At 39.7% G+C, this 16,073-nt stretch overlaps 1 protein-coding gene across 1 annotated transcript; it reads right to left on the bottom strand.

The window, feature by feature from the left end:
- Window positions 1–15,163: 15,163 nt before the first annotated feature.
- On the bottom strand, window positions 15,164–16,045 carry LOC111919389 (uncharacterized). Its single transcript, XM_023914974.3, has one exon. The coding sequence runs from the start codon at window positions 16,043–16,045 to the stop codon at window positions 15,164–15,166; it is 882 nt and encodes a 293-aa protein (XP_023770742.3).
- Between the last annotated feature and the right edge of the window lie 28 nt (window positions 16,046–16,073).

The following is a 16,073-nucleotide window of genomic DNA, read 5'->3' as shown; positions in this document are numbered from 1 at the left end:
TGGGACGCACATCTACCTTTGATCGAATTCTTGTACAACAACAGTTACCACACCAGCATTAGGGCTGCCCCGTTCGAAGCCCTATACGGTCGCAAGTGCAGATCCCCTCTGTGCTGGGCCGAGGTGGGAGATACACAGTTAGCCAAGAGTCGAGTCCCCGATAGTACTCTTACTGGTCCTGAAATCATCCGTGAAACCACTGAGAAGATTATCCAAATCCGTGAACGACTAAAGGCCTTGCGCGATCGCCAGAAGAGTTACGCTGATAATCGTCGGAAACCACTAGAATTCCAGGTTGGAGACCGTGTTCTGTTGAAGGTCTCTCCCTGGAAAGGCACTATACGCTTCGGTAAGCGTGGGAAACTTAATCCGAGGTACATTGGACCTTTTGAAATCATCGCCAGAATTGGTCCGGTAGCCTATAAGCTTCATCTACCACACGAACTCAGTAACATCCATCCCGTCTTTCATGTTTCAAACCTCAAGAAGTGCCTATCCGATGAAACCCTAGTGATTCCGTTAGACGAGATTGAGATTGATGAAAACCTCAACTTCATGGAGAAACCGATCGAAATCATGGATCGAGAAGTCAAACGTACGAAACAAAGTCGCATCCTGTTGGTGAAGGTTCGCTGGAATGCCAAACGGCGACCGGAGTTCACTTGGGAGCGAGAAGACGCGATGAAACAAAAGTATCCACAAATCTTTCTAGATCCATGATTTGTATTTTATCTTAATTCTTGTCTTGAATTTCGGGACGAAATTCCCTCTAACGGGGAGATAATGTAACAACCCGAAATTTCATATCACTTCTTGTACCTCAACTTGTAATTCAATTTGATCAACCAAACGCCATTTTCAAATTCGTTTCCGATTTTGCCATTTTATTAAGTCATTAGTTTATATCAACCTAAAATGACTTAATGGGTGTCTTAATACATTTAGAAATCATTTTAACACCCCACTTTAGTGATCGGAATAATTATAAAATCGACCATATCGAGTCACGACAATTTGGTCGGGTATGACCAAAAGCCCCACTTAACGTCGGTATCGGGTAGAATTTCGTCCTGTCCAATTCCCGAACACTATATAAAGTGTTTTAAGACTTCATTTGAAGCCTTTGGCCAATTTCCCATTAAACTCTCACAACCTCTCTCCTCAAGCTAGAATTAAGGTCCAAATCTCAAGTTTAAGGCTTCAAATCCTTGAGGTAACCTCCCTAGCATGTTATTCAACATCTTTAGCCTTCAATTTGATGAATTATTTGAGTTTTGGGACCAAGAACATGAGTTTACGGCCAAGGAGCAAGCTTGGGCCGTAAACTTCATTAAATGGGGTTTTTAAGCCAAATTACCCTTCCAAATCAAAGTTGGGACTTAGATATGACTATAAGGCTTGCAAATCTAGACTTAAATCAATTAAAACATGAATTATCAGGGACAAAAGAGAGTTTACGGCCAAGGTATGTTCTTGGGCCGTAAACTCCTCTTTAATGGGGATTTAGTGCCTTTAAACATGTCCAAATGCTTTGAAACTCAACCAATGGCCTTGTGGTAAATCCTAGATTCATCTAAAAATGATTTGGAGACCTTAATCACAACAAATGCCCTACATAAGTGAGTTTACGGCCAAAGAACTCCTCCTAGGACGTAAACTCCTATAAGTGTGTCAAACGATGTCTTAAACCACCCTAAAGGCTTGGAAAAATTTCTAGAATTACATATGAGTGTTTTAAGCATCAAAAACTAATTTTTCAAGAGCATAAGGAGAGTTTACGGCCATAGAACATGCCTCTAGGCTGTAAACTCCTAAAAGTTTGTTAAATGGTAACCTAAATTCATAACAATGCTTAGAAAATTAGTTAGAATCACATGTGATTGTCCTTTGTAGTTCAAATTAATCATTCTTGGCCATGGGTGAGTTTATGGCCGTAAACTCCCTTTTAAATGATGTTAATTCATTCCAAGTGTTCCAAGGCATTTTAGATATCCATTCCAGCAATCCCCATGTCCATTTAAGCCCTTAAACCCTCAAAATCACACCAACATGAGTTTACGGCCGTAAACTCATGTGTGGGTGTGTTTTGTGGTTGTAAACTCATTTAAATGTTTACTTATGGAGAGTAAACTCAAGTCCCAAGTTCCTAGTGCCATATTTCATCCGTAGATGTCACCTGGGTCACTCCAAACACTCGTTTTGAGGTGTTTAACCTCGTTGGAGTGTAATGTCCTAAATAAGTAGTGATTGTAAATCTAATTAGTATTATATGTAAATATTACATTTTACATAGGGACATCGCGAGTAAACAATCCCTGAACCAACGTCTAGTATCCAAAACCGACACATTTCCGAGTCCGGTGAGTTCATACCCCTACCCTTTTTCACTGTTTTTCAATGTTTTCAGGGGGGAACACAAGCAGAGTACAAGGGTTTTCTTGTACTCAAAACTTATTTTCATGTGTGTGTATCACATTTCATATGCTTTTAATATTGATATACACAACTGATAACTAGCAGAATACACAGATCACTTAAACATTTATTTGTGAAATGGGTTTTATAAACTGTTATGTTTTATATATTTCACAAATGGTTTCCACACTTTATCAGTTAAAAGCATGACTTTATAACACATGAACAATATATTTCGTACACTTTCTTGTCCTCGGTAACATTCCACAGAGATACGCGAATGGAGGATTATCCTATTATTACTAGTAAATTTGTTATTCCGTATGATTGGAGACACGTCCTCGGCGAACACTCCACAGAGATTCGCGAGTGGAGGACTACACCCGTAACCAGAATCTCTGGAATTTAGAGAGCATGACTTGAGTGTATAGATCTATACGGGGCTGACTACCCCACACCTGGCTGCTAGCTACAGCCGAACCGAAATGGTTCAAGGGTGACGAAAGTCATAAGGATTGTGGACAACTTATTGCCACACGGTTGTGGACTACTTATTGCCACAGGTTCAGTCTTTAGTATGGTTATGGAACTCGCAACTAGGATAACAGAGATTTACTTATAGTAATAATGAAACACTTACTGCATTTTTCAGATAACCAGGTTTCGGTTTACATCTTTTACATCCTTTACATCTTTTACATAAGATAATCAACATTCAGGAAGGTATGGGACCATCCTGGGGAAAACTTTGTACATAACCAGGTTTAGCAGAATACATCTTTCACATTAAAAACCAACATACAGGAAAGCATGGGGCATTCTTGGGTAACATATACATAACCAAAAAAGTGTAACCAACTGAGTAACATTACATCTTTTACAATAACTAACAATTCAGGAAAGTATGGGACTTTCCTGGGAATACACTGGTACATAAAAGGAATAGAACAATGAAGTGGATAATCAAACTATACTTTACTTTTGTGATACAACAACCAACTTTTAAGAAAATATGGGATTTTTCTTGGCGTGTGTTACATTTTCAGAAACAGAAAGGAAACATAAACATTTTTACAAAACAAAACTACTTATGAACTCACCAGCGTTATGCTGATTTTCAAACTGCTTGTGTTCTCAAGCCAACGATAGTACACGTACCCGAAGACTTACTTGGTTCAGGATCGTGTGTGTGCAAGGCTCGTTCGTTTTGTTTATATCTATATTATGTATCACAACTGTATAAACTGTGTCGTTTGAAACAAATTGTAAAAGTTTTAATATGTAATGTAATGTTTGTTTCACTTTACTTACTATGTACATTGGATTTGATACTCAACGTGGAGTCAACCCCGGAAATGTTTCCGATTTCGGTTTTCGGGGTGTGACAATGTATGAATAACTTTGATAACTATACTCATTATAGTTTCTCAAAAAGTATGTTTCTACTTTGTAAGAACAACTTGGTAATATAATAGCCCTTTAAACATAAAGATATTTTTGTATCAAAACCCTATAAGAACGATATTATAATTAAGTTTATAAAACGATACTTTGATTTGTAATGTACTTGTATTCCCCCCCTAAAATGTGAAAAGAATTGAAAAGTAGGGGTATGAACTCACCGATGAAGGCGCGTGACTTGAAGAAAACGAGATTTTCCCGGGTGGCACCTCGACCGGAAATTGACGAGATTTTCGGGAATCTCGGGGCTTCGGACTTTCGTCGGGGCTTGGATATGAAACCGGGAAGTCGGGATGTTGTCTGCACGAAAAACGAGGCGAAAATGAGAGAGAATTGAAGCATTTGTGTGTAAACAGCCGGCACCCTCGCAATCTATTTATAGGGGCTGGAGGTCCTCGGTATGCAGGGCGTTCTTCGTACGTGGGGCGTACTCCGAAGGTACGTGGGGCGTTCGTTTGCGTCACTGCTTACCGCATCCTGGGGTGAAGGGTCTGTCAACGTGGTTGATCCGGAGCCTTGTATCCGAGTACGCGGGGCGTACGAGGGTACGCAGGGCGTACTCCTTCGGATAAGACTTTGAAGTGCGGGCCAAGAACTTCAAAAACCCGTAACTTTCGCATACGAGCTCCGTTTTTGACGTTCTTTATATCCACACGAAGGTGAGAAAATACTCTACCACTTTCATTTAGACTCCATCGGCTAATTTTGACTTTAGTTTTAATTATATTTTAATTAATAGGTCGGGACACGATATTCTCGTTAAAAATCCGTAATTTCTTCATCTGACGTCTGATTTTGTCAGACTTTTTATCGTTATACTCCTATTGTCGGGTTCTACAACTTTTGTTTATGTTGTGTCGGCTATAGATCGCTCGATCTCTATTTCGAGTTTTTAGCTGTCTACTGCTAGGTCAAAAACTTCGAAAAATCATAACTTCCTCATACGAAGTCAGATTTGGGCGTTCTTTTTATGCATGATCACGGTTTAACGAAATCTACGACTTTTGTTTAGATACCTAAGGCTAAAATTTATTGTATCGAAATTTTTGTTTTACGTCTATCAACGTTGCCGGTTTTTGCCGCGAATCTTAGATTGGTCATAACTTCTTCGTTATAACTCGGATTTTAGCGATCTTTATATTTACGGAAACCTTGATACAAGTCCTACCACTTTATTTAACCCAAATATGATTTTAGGACAGTTAAATTTTGGCCTATATTTGAGAGGTGTTACATTCTATTGTCTCAAAATATCGGGTTGTCACATCATCCCCCTGTCAGAGGGAATTTCGTCCCGAAATTCGAGTTTCAAGTAGTATTAACAATCTTACTACGGACAGGATTTTTATTTGCTTCTCGTGTTCTCAGGTGAACTCTGGTCCTTGCTTGGCATTCCAGCGAACCTTTTACTATCGTGACACGACTTTGCTTCTGTCTTTTGACTTTTTAGGGGTGATAACTCTTCTTGGTTGAATGTATGTTGAATGTTTTTGTGGTCTGTGAACATAGTATACCTTGTACTCTACAAATAGTGTCTCTAGATCTTCAGAGCAATCCCCGCTGCTCCTGAATTAGGGTCATGTGTTGAACAGTCAAATTCTTGTGTCTTAAGCTGTCTTGAGGTATAGGTAGTGATCTTTCCTCTTGCATAAGAACACAACCAAGCCCTTGGTTAGATGTATTGCATTACACCATGCAATATTCTATCCTTTTTTTGGTAGGGATAATATTGGTGCGATGCATCAGACTTACTTTAGTGTTTGGAACACTCTTTCTTGTTTACAGACAATTACGATGCTCTTCCACGTGAGAAACTTGTCCTAAAGAATCTCCTTCTGAGGAGTTTGTTAAGCTCGCTAGGAAGTTCTCGCACCTCGGTTGGAGCTAGACAATAAGGTGATTTGGCTACTAGAACTAAGTCCATTCTGAATTTGACTTGACGCCGTGTTGGTAGTCTCGGTTGTCCTTCCGGAAAGGTGTCGGGAAAAGCCACATACTTCTTGGATGTTCTGAATGTCCTTCACTTTTCTGCATGTCTTGGCGATGTGTGCAAAGAATACATGATATTCCTTTCGTAAGCATTTTTGAGTATGCATACACAAAAAGATGAGAGGGTTCATACTTGGTTTGTCGCGGTAAATAACTAGAGCTTCGTTGTTTTAGGGAGGTTAGGACGAACTGCTTTATCAAAGCACCAGATGTCGGTTCAATGTAGACTTAACCAACTCTTACTGATCATGATGTTGAAACCTTGGGGTGGATTAGCTATCGTGAATATCTAAAACAAGTATGACTACTCATGAATTAGGGGAAAGGATAGGTATTTCTAAGTTTATTCTTACGGACGCACGATCACTCGCAGTCTTGGGCAGTCTCTGTCCTGAAGTTCATAGTAGAACTCATACCTGGTTCATCCATCACAGTCTCGGGTATACGAGTTGTTTATAATTAAGATTGAAAAGGTAGTCGAATAAATAATTCTTCTTTAAGTCCACATCCCAACGAGGAAAAGAAGTTAAAGTGGAACCATCAATTCTAAACCTGTAGAACCTTGATTATATACCACCCCTATGTATACATTCTTCAGCGGTAGATCGACCGTATGGGTCTTTAGATTGAACTCGACGTACTGTACGAGTGATACTTCGGGGAGGTTTGCTGAGGTTTCTTTGGAAAGGATAAGAAACATGAGGTACTCCATGCATGAGTACTTCGGTGTTCTGGAATGATGGTTTCGCTAGAAAGGCGTTTTCGGAGAAGGAGATGTACGTATGAAGTTGTTTTTGTGAGGATCAAATTGAATCAAGTCGTAAGATAATGTTGGAGTCATAAGGAAACTTAAAGACATTAGATTTGAATATGAAACGTTACAGACAAAACACAACCGTGCAACCATCAACAGAGTTACAGTACTTTAGACTACTACAAGTCTATTGCCGTGAATAAGGTATACTATAAAAGGCAAGTATACACAGTACGAGCATCCCTATACTGACGGGATCTGGCAAAGGATAAGACTCTGATTGTGCTAGTTTTGGATGGTTTATAAGTCTGTTACAATGAAATTCCTAAATTACATTAACGTGGGTTCGTAGTAGGTTCCCCTGCAGCTGTGATCCTGAGAATCCTACCGTCTGTGCCAGAGTTCTTTGTTATAGGACAATCCTTCTTGAGATGCCCTATCTCCCCGCATTGGTGGCATGACTGGCTAGTACTAGCCTTGGTTGCAGGAGTGAGGTGGTGAGCCAGAGTTATGTGGACATGAGTGCCTTCCTCATTACACCACCTTGGAAACTGCTTTCTAAAGCGTTCTGCAGGAGTTGCCATTTATTGCTTTCCCGATTTGGCATTACCATCGGAACTCTCGACTTCCTTGTCGGTCTTGCTTGTGTTGCCTGAGTTGATGTGTGTAAGGAAAGTTGTCACCGCAGCTGCTACTGCAGCTTGTAATGAAGCGGCGTCGATATGGAGGATAGGGTTTTCATTGTTCGGTTGATCGTTTCCGGATGACGACATGATTCTGTAACACGTAAGATAAAGATTTTTGTGAGCGATTCTGGTTGACTCTAGATGTAATTCGATTTCTTTAAGTAAAGAGTAAAAGTATGTTCTCGCAAGTTTGACCTACATCCCTATGATGCAGTCCTAGTACGGATTGGAGTATGTTCATGATGGTTTGATATACATCCCTATGATGCAATCATAGTATAGAGTAGAAGTATGTTTGTAGAATGGTCTTTCAAGACGTTTGTCGTTCAAGCTGAGGTATCGTTGGTTGGTGGATAACATGATCCAACCACTAGAAGAGACATGGAAATGCCTCCGAAGTTAAATTACTATAGTCCAATGACTTGACTAAAGCATATTAACGAAGGTATGATGAGGGTTTTTGAACAAAAGGTGACACGGGAGTTTGCCGACTGTCAATATCATCAATGCTTTACGATGTAATAAGTTTTAGGAAAATTTGTCCTTGAAGAAGGTCTTACATCTTATCCAGAGTAGAAAGGTTTTGGCCGTATAAAGGCCCAACTAACAGTACATACAGTACAAGATAGTTTCTTAGAAAATGATGCATCGGGCATAGACAGAAAATTTTATTTAAACAAGGTTGGGAAATAAATCCTTTCTTTCTGGCGGAGGTCATCCTTCTGGTGAACTCTCAGATCTCTCACAAGTGTTTTCAAGATGATTGGTGTAGATGGTGTGCATTCTCGCGTTGGTATTTAACCTCTTTGATATAATGGAGAGTCGTCCTGCCTTGAATTTCGTTTCGGCCAACTCTACGGATTAGGATTGTTAGAACTTTGTCTACTGAGCTCCCTTCGCTTAAGTTGTAGTAACTTCGGTCTCCTTTTGACGACATAGGTCGATCTTGTTCTTCGCTCCATGTTTCCAAGTATCCTTCCTAAGGAGGCGTCGGGCCACGAAGAGCTAGACGAGGGTTAGGGTTTGAATTGGGAGCCACCGGGGGTAGGTTCTCATTCTCGAGTTCAGAGTTATCACCATCCGAAAGGTCTTCAGTATGGTGATCAAAAAGGGATTGGATGATCAATCTTTGGTTCTTCTCTGAACCATCCAGCATTGCCTTTGTTCGGGTAGTACGGGTCGTCGTGGGGATAGGGTCTAGCTATGTTATCTAAGCGATAATTTGGGGTATAAGAATCTAACACATAAGTAGTTTATAGAATACACAAAATACTCTTATAGTATTTTAGGTTTACGTTCTATTGTTCCCATTGTGGTATTGTGGGTAGGTTTTTAAATTTGTTGCAACTCACAACCACACTTAGGCACATGCTAGTCAACCCTCAGATAATATAGTTGATCAGGCTATATCATCCCAGTTTTGACTATATGTCTCTAAGTCAACTTGTGCTGCCCAACAAGCGTAATACTTTTGTTCTGTCCTAGTGATACTGATTTTAGTATGAATGCAGGCACATATACTTACTTAAATATTTTATTATTTAAAAGTATAGACTCTTTATCAGAGTATTTTAATCCCTATTGTATTTATAGTTTGTATATCTTTTATGGGTTGATATACTCGATTCACTATAAACAATGCTCTGATACCAATTGTAACATCCCCCTCCGGCACGTATTACAATATTGTCCGCTTTGGGCCACTCGGCACGAGGACTTCCCAGGGGGTCACCCATCCTGGTACTACTCCCGCCCGAGCACGCTTAACTGCAGAGTTCTTATGGGATCTGCTGCCCTCACGGCTTTAAAACGCGTTGTGATAGGGAAGGTATGAACACCCCTTTATAAGGAAATGTTTCGTTCTCCTTCCTAGCCGATGTGGGATCAGATCTAACCCACTTTCACCCCCCATTATAGGGTTCGACGTCCCCATCGAACACATCGACCCGTGCCCTAGCTCTGATACCAACCTGTCACACCCCAAAACCGAGAACGGCGGAAACGTTCTGGGGCGGAGGACGTCATGTAATGTATCACAACAATGCTAAGTAGTAAACAAGCAACAACATCATCCATTGCATTAATAGTATAATTGTAATTACATTTGAGTTTTTTTCATAGTATAATTCTACAAAAATGAATATTTAGAAATAAAAGACGAGTCTTGATCGCTCCGTCTTCACAGAACCTGGTAGTCGTACCTGTCTATCTGTATCCTGGGAATACAAGTTATTTTGAAAGCGAGTATCAGCAATAATGCTGGTGAGTTCATCAATATTTATGTGACTTTGATTTGTAAAGCTGTAAAGAAAGACATGTAATTGTTTGAAAGAAAGTTTGTACCAACGGATATGTTTGTAAGTAATTGTAAACGTTTGAAACTCCTAGAAAATCCCATATTTTCTATTAGTATAAAGTGTAGCCTTCTACCAAGGCTCGACTGTTTTAAATGTTTGTTTCAGAAATCCAATATTTGTTCGTAAGTAGATGGTACATTAAAAGTCCCAAAATGAAACTACCATGATGTTTTTCATGTCTAAAATAGTAGATTTGTGTACAGTTATAATTGCTAAGGTATATGAAAACTCCGTAAATCAACGTGTTTTTAATACTCCATGTGAGTTTTATAACCATGCTATTGACACTGACGGCCTGTAACAACGTTCTTCAGGCATTGGAATGTTATGACATTTGTCACCCCATACCAGCCCGTCTAACTGTAGCTAACAGTTTAGGTGCGGGATTGTCAATCCCGTATAGATCTATACACAAGTATCACGCTCTCCCTCCAAGAGAGTATGGTATATAATACAGGACTTAAAATGCATACATACGAGTATGTTGAAGTTTGAATGTCTCACATTACTTGGTATAAACAGATTCACGATAATAAGGAATTTACTTCCCTTGAAAATATTTCATTTGTCAAAATGTATATGTAAAATGTATGAATAACTTTGATAACTATACTCATTATAGTTTATCAAAAAGTATGTTTCTAGTTTGTAAGAACAATTTGGTAATATAATAGCCCTTTAAACATAAAGATATTTTTGTATCAAAACCCTATAAGAACGATATTCTAATTAAGTTTATAAAACGATACTTTGATTTGTAATGTACTTGTATTCCCCCCCTAAAATGTGAAAAGAATTGAAAAGTAGGGGTATGAACTCACCGATGAAGGCGCGTGATTTGAAGAAAACGAGATTTTCCCGGGCGGCACCTCGACCGGAAAGTGACGAGATTTTCGGGAATCTCGGGGCTTCGGATTTTCGTCGGGGCTTGGATATGAAACCGGGAAGTCGGGATGTTGTTGGCACGAAAAACGAGGTGAAAATGAGAGAGAATTGAAGCATTTGTGTGTAAACAGCCAACACCCTCGCAATCTATTTATAGGGGCTGGAGGTCCTCGGTACGCAGGGCATACTTCGGACTTACGCTGGGCGTTCTTCGTACGCGGGGCGTTCGTTTGCGTCACTGCTTACCGCATCCTTGGGCGAAGGGTCTGTCAACGTGGTTGATCCGGAGCCTTGTATCCGAGTACGCGGGGCGTACGAGGGTACGCAGTGCGTACTCCTTCGGATAAGACTTTGAAGTGCGTGCCAAGAACTTCAAAAACCCGTAACTTTCGCATACGAGCTCCGTTTTTGACGTTCTTTATATCCACGCGAAGGGGAGAAAATACTCTACAACTTTCATTTAGACTCCATCGTCTAATTTTGACTTTATTTTTAATTATATTTTAATTAATAGGTCGGGACACGATATTCTCGTTAAAAATCCGTAATTTCTTCATCCGACGTCCGATTTCGTCATACTTTTTATCGTTACACTCCTATTGTCGGGTTCTACAACTTTTGTTTAGGTTGTGTCGGCTATAGATCGCTCGATCTCTATTTCGAGTTTTTAGCTGTCTACTGCTAGGTCAAAAACTTCGAAAAATCATAACTTCCTCATACGAAGTCAGATTTGGGCGTTCTTTTTATGCATGGTCACGGTTTAACGAAATCTACGACTTTCGTTTAGATACCTAAGGCTAAAATTTATTGTATCGAAATTTTGCGTTTTACGTCTATCAACGTTGCCGGTTTTTGCCGCGAATCTTAGGTTGGTCATAGCTTCTTCGTTATAACTCGGATTTTAGCGTTCTTTATATGTACGGAAACCTTGATACAAGTCCTACCACTTTATTTACCCCAGATATGATTTTAGGACAGTTAAATTTTGGCCTATATTTGAGAGGTGTTACATTCTATTGTCTCAAAATATCGGGTTGTCACAAACAGGAACACAAGTTCTAGGCGTCTCGAGATTTGTCCCGTGTACCACTGTTGCGAATACTTGGACCGATAGGGTTGACGCGGAACTATAGAGAGTCCTGAGTGTTTCTGAGTAGAGTACCTTTCATGAACGGATTCTGACGAGGCATTTCTATAATCACCAAACATATACTAGTCATGTATAATAAAGGTGGGGAGGACTGTTGACTGAGCGACCCCGCCCTAAATCCACAACCAAACAACGAATAGGAAATGAGGCAGCATTCGCTCACTCTGGGTCTATTCATCTCAATTATACATGGTCGTAATGTATATGTCTAGTCATTATAGTTTTACCTGATGAAATTTTAAATTTTATAACAGTGCTGTGACTTTCGCCGTAATGGGGAAGTATTTACATTTAGGATTAGCCTTTTAATGTTTTTGGTTAGTTAGCTGTGATTGAGAGACATAACAAAAATCTACCGGGTTCCTTGATGCTTCTCCCTAAGCATTAGAGTTAGACTCCTCCTGTGTCTTTGTTGTTTCCTTCAGTTTGGATAGTTCTTCTTGAAGTGTCCATCCTTACCACATAGGCGGTAAACTGGGTTGTCTGCCACATTGGTGGTTGATGTAATAAACTCAACCAGGATTCTGCAGACGCAAGCAGCATGGCCCTTCATATTACACCTAACACAAAAGAGTTCTCGACAACTATCATGATGGTGGTAACTGCACTTGTTGCATTGGGGAAGGTTTCCTAGGTATGGTCTTCTGGAGGTCAGGATGGGAGGGTTGGCATGGGTATTGACTGTCTCAGCTCGTTGCCCGTTGGAAGGTCCTTGAGTCAAGGTACTTCCTTCCTCGTTCTTAAACTTCCTCTTCAGTGGAGTTGGTTGAGGTTCTTGAGTGGCTGGGTATGCAGGTGTTGGTTGCTGTTGTCCATTGCTAGGATTGGAATTTCCGATAGGGCTCTTGCTAACATTGGCGTTGTTAGCATTCAGTTGAGCCATGGCAGCTGTAATGGTTGCCGAGACTGCAGCCTGGAACGTAGCTTCATCGAGTAGGAGAGTAGGTTTCTTGCTAGAGGATTGGTTACGCTTGCTTGGAGGCATGGTTTTTCCTTATACGGAAAGGAACTCAAGCGGATGAGAGACGATGGTTAACCCTGGACGTATCAGTCCTTACTATATTAGGCATAAATTTTTCCCGTGCTTCGGATATTGGTTGTCTGAGTGTTGACCTACATCCCTATGATCTAGTCCGGTTATTCAAGGTAGGAGTATGAGTATCGGAAAAGCCATAAGACACGAGTCGTTCCTACTAAGTTACCCTTATACTGGGAAACGTTTCACTCTCCGGCTTGGAAAGATTTGAGAACAGTTCGGAACGAAGACCACGGGAAGAAAGGCATGAAGATTTATGTCTAAACACCCTCAACAGAGGTGTGGGGATCCGCTCTAAGCATATTACTTGCAATAGGAAAAGACGATTTACCTAACACATAGCGTGAGTAGTGTAATTACTAACCCACTAAATTGTATTATTTTATAGGTGTATTAGAGTGACGAACACGAGGAAAAGACACTTCTTGGGTTCCATGTACTGGCTCCCTCTATCTGCCTCGTATCTTTGTCTGGAATCGGCGTTGGTTCCCTTCGGGTAGTTACCTAGGGTTCTCCTCTCCTAGAGACGTATTAAATTTCTACTCCGCCTTACTTCCGAATCCGACTCTGGCTGTCATCACTTCATGATGGATGACTGGAAATCTCGGAAGTTTTAGGCGAATTTCTCACCGATGTCCCTAAAAGATATAGGCACTTGGTAGTTTCAATAGTCTCGACCTTGTTCATTTATTTTCGAATTGGAAATCTTCTCAATGAACTTCTTCTGAGTCTGAATCAACTCTTATGTCAAGCTCTGAAGTGGATAGGGTTTTCTACAGAATGGAAATTTCTAAAGAATCCTAAGAGATTATTAACATTTCACTGGGTGATCTGTATCGAGTCCTGCTACGATTACATAGGGTATACAAATCATATATAGCTTAGATCCGATAGGCCTTCGAATATATGATACTACTCTATATCCACATACCAACGAGGAAAAGGAAGTAGGGCGAAACCACACATTCTTAGCTTATGGGATCCTTGTTATATATAACCTTGGGAGTATACCCTCTGTAATTGTATGTATATCAATAAGGATCTTTTTAGTTCTTCACACAAGGTTTTCTATGGATCCTAAAATACCCCTATGGTATTTTAATTTCTTGTTTGTTTCTTATCTCTTGATATGATTCTGGGATCGATGTGAGTCTTTTAGTATTCCAAAATACTCCCATAGTATTTTAAACTTTATGTTTGGCTCTATCATTCCTAGTTGGTAAGTTTCAGACCTGTTGCAACACCACTATCACTCCCAAGCACACATTCATCGCATCTCGAATAAATGTAGTTGATCAGGTTACATTTATTCCAGCTTACGATTACATAACTTCCCAGGTTTGACTGTAGTGCTCAACATCTGAAGACTTTTATTCTTGTTCTTCTTGTGATACTTGTGTTCGAGTGTTTAGATTTTGGATGTTCTTATACTTTGGTAAAATATGGTTATATTTTAAAGTATAATTCTTGGTCAGAGTGTTTTATCCCTATGTATTTATAGGCTGTATATCTTTTATGAATTGATATACTTAGCTCGCTATAAACAATGCTCTGATACCAATATGTCACACCCCAAAACCGGAACGGCGGAAACGTTCTGGGGTGGATGACGTCATGTCAAGTATCACAACATATGCAGTATAGTAATAAAAGTACAACAACCATTGCATTAATAGTAATAGTTTTACATGGTTTACATTACATAGAAAACATCAGGTAATACAAGTAATAATATAGGTGCAGCTTGGTACTAAACGGCCTTCACCAAAAGCGCTTGAGATGTACCTGTCTATTGCTGACCTGAGAATACAAGTTATTTTGAAAGCGAGTATCATCATTTTTATAAATGCTAGTGAGTTCATAAGTATTTAGTGTCATTGGTGTAAGTTCAAAATAACTTTATAAAAGTAGTAGTTTAGAATCAACAGTGTATTAGAGTCATTTCCAGAAAATCCTATATTTTCTTAAATAAAATTATTCTTCTACAAAGACCCGACAGAGTTATGTTGTAAAAAGTAATTTTCCCTGAAACATTATCATAACCAAAAAACGGTGTTTGATTTTAAAGAAAGTAGGAGAATATCAGGGAAAATAGACAAAACTGTAAATTTGGTCCTTGTGGTTTGCAAAAACCTTTGGATGGGGTCCAAAAAGTTTTTGGCTTGCACCGAAGGTCCAAAATCAAGGTTTTTCTTGGTTTTTGGTCCAAAAAAACTTAAAAAGTCGATTTTACCCTTTTTAATTTCTTTTTTCTATTTTCTTTATTGTTTTTGGTATTTAAATAATTAAAAAAAATAAAAAATAAAATAAAAGGCGTTCGATTCCACGTGTACTCTCTTTTCTCTTTCTTTCGTCTTCTCACCGATGAATCTAGCTTAGCTACTTCTTCCCAACATCGACTCTCAAACCCTAAATTCAAATCCCAATTCTTCAATTATCAATTCTACGATTCTTCAACTCTTCAATCTTCTCCTGAGGGGACTTTGATCGAGCCATGGATTCTTCTTTATCTTCATACTTCGATGAATTGCACATCTTCAACTTCTTTTTCTTTTTCTTCTTTTTCTTTTTATTCTCTCCGCCTTGTTCTGCATTTCCCGACTTGGATAATGAACTACACAGCTTCAATTTCTTCTTCTCTACATCACCATTCTCATTCAGACGCTCCTTTCTCTTCTTTCTGTCACTGGTCATTAATCCCTTACCTTTCTTATCCCCAACCTTCCATACATTCTTTCTCCTGTACAACATATTCTCGAATTTCCAAGATGGAACACTCGTATCGATAACAGTAACCTCTGTTTGCGAATACGCGGTTAGATCCCAATGGCCTTTCTCCTCCTCCTCAACATGTCCACTCACCTTCAACTCTCGATTGACTTCCTTTGCTGTACGTCGATTGCTCAAAGTCCACGGAAATGGCGACGGCGACGGCGGTGGCGAGGAAACCCTGTCCTTTCCAACAGGCACGTTCTGAACATTCGAATTTGTAGAAACAATACAGATTCTAGGGCACTGTTGCTTCCTACATCTCTTTTTCCTTTTAATTCTCGATAAATCCTGAAATTCTCCCATCTGAAACAGCTCCGATAGTACATTATTCATCACTTCACGACCTTGGATAGCTCCACTATCATCCCGTTTGTCAAGTCTGGGTCTTTTATCGGGAAGCAAAGGATCCGTCGACGTTTGGGGATCAATTTTGTCGAGGGAATTAGAGAGGAAGTGCTCGAGGTTGATGTTATCGGAGTCTGGAAATCCTCTGGATGAACGAAGGCGGTTTAGCCATTTGGATGACTTGGAGCTGAGCATTGGTTATGGACGAGGAGAAGATTGAAGA

This window comes from Lactuca sativa, chromosome 2 (genome assembly GCF_002870075.4).
Source record: "Lactuca sativa cultivar Salinas chromosome 2, Lsat_Salinas_v11, whole genome shotgun sequence".
Classification (NCBI taxonomy): Eukaryota; Viridiplantae; Streptophyta; class Magnoliopsida; order Asterales; family Asteraceae; genus Lactuca; species Lactuca sativa.
This window is presented reverse-complemented; position numbering and strand designations above follow the sequence as displayed.